Source organism: Anarrhichthys ocellatus, unplaced genomic scaffold, assembly GCF_004355925.1.
Source record: "Anarrhichthys ocellatus isolate YVR2014 unplaced genomic scaffold, GSC_Weel_1.0 scaffold6903, whole genome shotgun sequence".
Taxonomy (NCBI): Eukaryota; Metazoa; Chordata; class Actinopteri; order Perciformes; family Anarhichadidae; genus Anarrhichthys; species Anarrhichthys ocellatus.
In genome coordinates this window covers 1-2,598 of record NW_022286877.1, presented here as the reverse complement: position 1 = coordinate 2,598, position 2,598 = coordinate 1, and the positions used below count along the sequence as shown (strand labels likewise).

The 2,598-nt window shown below is 44.1% G+C and overlaps 1 protein-coding gene across 1 annotated transcript; it reads right to left on the bottom strand.

Annotated features, from left to right (window-relative positions):
- Nucleotides 1-14: 14 nt before the first annotated feature.
- LOC116380352 (protein SMG7-like) lies at nucleotides 15-1,808 on the bottom strand. The gene is made up of 4 exons (XM_031842280.1): nucleotides 1,475-1,808; nucleotides 1,261-1,393; nucleotides 474-645; nucleotides 15-380 (listed from the first exon to the last, which is right to left on the bottom strand). Exons 1-4 carry the CDS (start codon nucleotides 1,606-1,608, stop codon nucleotides 253-255), a joined length of 567 nt encoding a protein of 188 aa, XP_031698140.1. The 5' UTR covers nucleotides 1,609-1,808; the 3' UTR covers nucleotides 15-252.
- Nucleotides 1,809-2,598: the final 790 nt, after the last annotated feature.

Genomic DNA, 2,598 nt, shown 5'->3' with positions numbered 1-2,598 from the left:
ACAAACATGGAGCCATCAACACAACAAATACACACAGGGAGGGACTATAAACATGGAGCCATCAATGCAACACATACACACAGGGAGGGACTACAAACATGGAGCCATCAACACACACAGGGAGGAACTACAAACATGGCCGCTCTAACCCGAGGGCATCATTTATTGTTTCTCTTTTTACCATGTTAAGTGTTTTTGAAAGCGCTATACAAATAAAATGTATTATTATTTTGCAATGTTTACTTAGCTAGCTTAGCACAAACACTGGAAGCAGGGGGAAACTGCTAGCCTCGTAGCTTCAGACTCACCGTTGGACGGGACCAGCTGAGCTGCGTGTCGATAGTACGACTCCGCCTGGCTGGTCTGGTTACGATAACGAGCTGAAACAGAACCAGGAACAGAACAAGTCTGTTTTTAAAACATGCAACACGATCATAAGAAGTGAACTCCGGTGGACGTGGACGTTTCCTCACCGATGTCTCCGAGGTGGACGAGGCAGTGCTGGCAGATGTAGGAACACGAGCTGGGCTGCGGCGTGACGATGGCGCCGCCGACGTTCTGCTTATTGCTGATTATGCCGAGCTGAGAAGACTTGACGCGGCACGGGAGGTCCACGTTGAACACGGTGCACAACTCCTGTAGTAACTGGAGACAACACGAGTCACGTTAATACAAAACATGGAACTTGAGGAGAGTTCCGAGTGTTTCACACATTGGACCAAGAATCATAACCAGGATGTAAAAAAGGACGAACTTCAAAAGACCAGAACCAGAAAAGATCAAACGTAAACAAATACATTAAGATAACCAAAAACTACTCCGTTTATCACAGACAGAATCTGTAAATAAACATCATTAGGTCAGGTAGACATCTTTCCAACGGTCCTTGAACACATCATGTGTGACGAACGCTTATGTCAGTAAAATCAGCCAAAACGAAGCTTAACATCACGATATTTCATCAGAAACATTTTACTCTTCATGTTCTCATTTAAAATCTCTCCTCTAATAAAGTGTTTAGAGAGGAGAGGAGAAGAGGAGGAGAGGAGAGAGAGAGGTCATGGTTCTGTTTCCATAGAGGAGCAGGACTTTTATTTTGAAGAGAAAATCAAGACCACAGAGAGAGATAAAAATGCCCTGAAACTGCTCTTGGAGACTATTTCCAATAGTTTGACCAATGTAGCCGATTCTGATCCTAAACCCCCATGTCGAACCTGATCCTGCCTAGTCTGCTGGTCCCCAATGAGTCCTGAACCCTACCTGTGTGTAGAAACCACTCGCTGCCTCCAGGAACAGCGACAGGTTGGCCTGGACCTCGCTGCGGTTGGGGTTGGCCCGGTTCTTGGCCTGGCTCTGCAGGGTGGTGATCTGGTTCTTAAAAGCGTGATTCCACCTGCAGGGAACACAGAAAACATCATCAATGGTAAAGAAAAGCGTTTTCTTTGTTGTCGTGGTTTCAGGCGGAGCAGCTTACAGGTCTTGCTCCACCTTCTTGTCCAGAGCGTACTCCAGGTCGGTCACCAGCATCTTCTGGTACAGATCCTGCAGAGCCTGCCGGGACGTCCACACCTCAGCCGCCCCGAGCTTCGAATCTAAACACGTGAACATGAATACATCAATGTGCACTAAAGAAGATCGAGTGCACTAAAGACCATCGAGTGCACTAAAGACCATCTAGTGCACTAAAGAACATCTAGTGCACTAAAGAACATCTAGTGCACTAAAGAACATCTAGTCAGGGTTCATACACATTTTGACCAATGGATTTCCATGACTTTTCCATGACTCTAAACCAAATTTCCATGACCAAACATTTTGTGAAATCTCGGTGTATACATGAAAAAGTAAGAAAATGTAGTATTTAAACTAACAATGAGAATTCCAAAGCATCCAGTAAACCTTAAATGACACAAACGAATGAGAGACAATAGTTTGATTAAAAGAATAAACATTTATAAATATACTCTGGTTGACACATCAATAAGAGCTTTAGTAGGTAGTAGCATCCAGCTAGTGCACATGTTGCTTTCCCTTTTGTAGTACAAATTATTCATTGAACCTTGTTACTGTACGGCTTCATATTAACTTCCACTGTTACTGTAAAGCTGTTGGAATTGTGGCCTGTCTTCTATTTGCAATTAATATGCATTCAATCCAGTTAAATTATTTAAATGAAAATGATAATCTACTCTGGCTATGGTAGTTTATCAAGAGTAAATAATAGCTGTGATCTATACACACCTCTGCATTAGCAACCTGCTGAAATGAAGGTACAGGCTCCTTAACCCTCTCATTACTTCAGGGTTCTTGAGAGCAACGTGGGACTGTTGGGCCTGTTGGTCCACTGGCTGTGGTCATCACAGTGAACAGTGTGATGAGAGGACATGTGAGCCCTTGTTGCTGTAGTTTATCTCCCTGGAGCAGAAGCTACATTTAGCATAGCCTGCCTTATCAATGTATTTAAAACACTGACAGCAGGAAGCTGTACTCACGTCTGTTTAGACCTCCACATCTCCACAGCTCAGCCGTGCGTCAAGCTGCGCTACAACCAGCCTCATCATCTCATCAGTATCTGGGCCTCATCATCTCATCAGTATC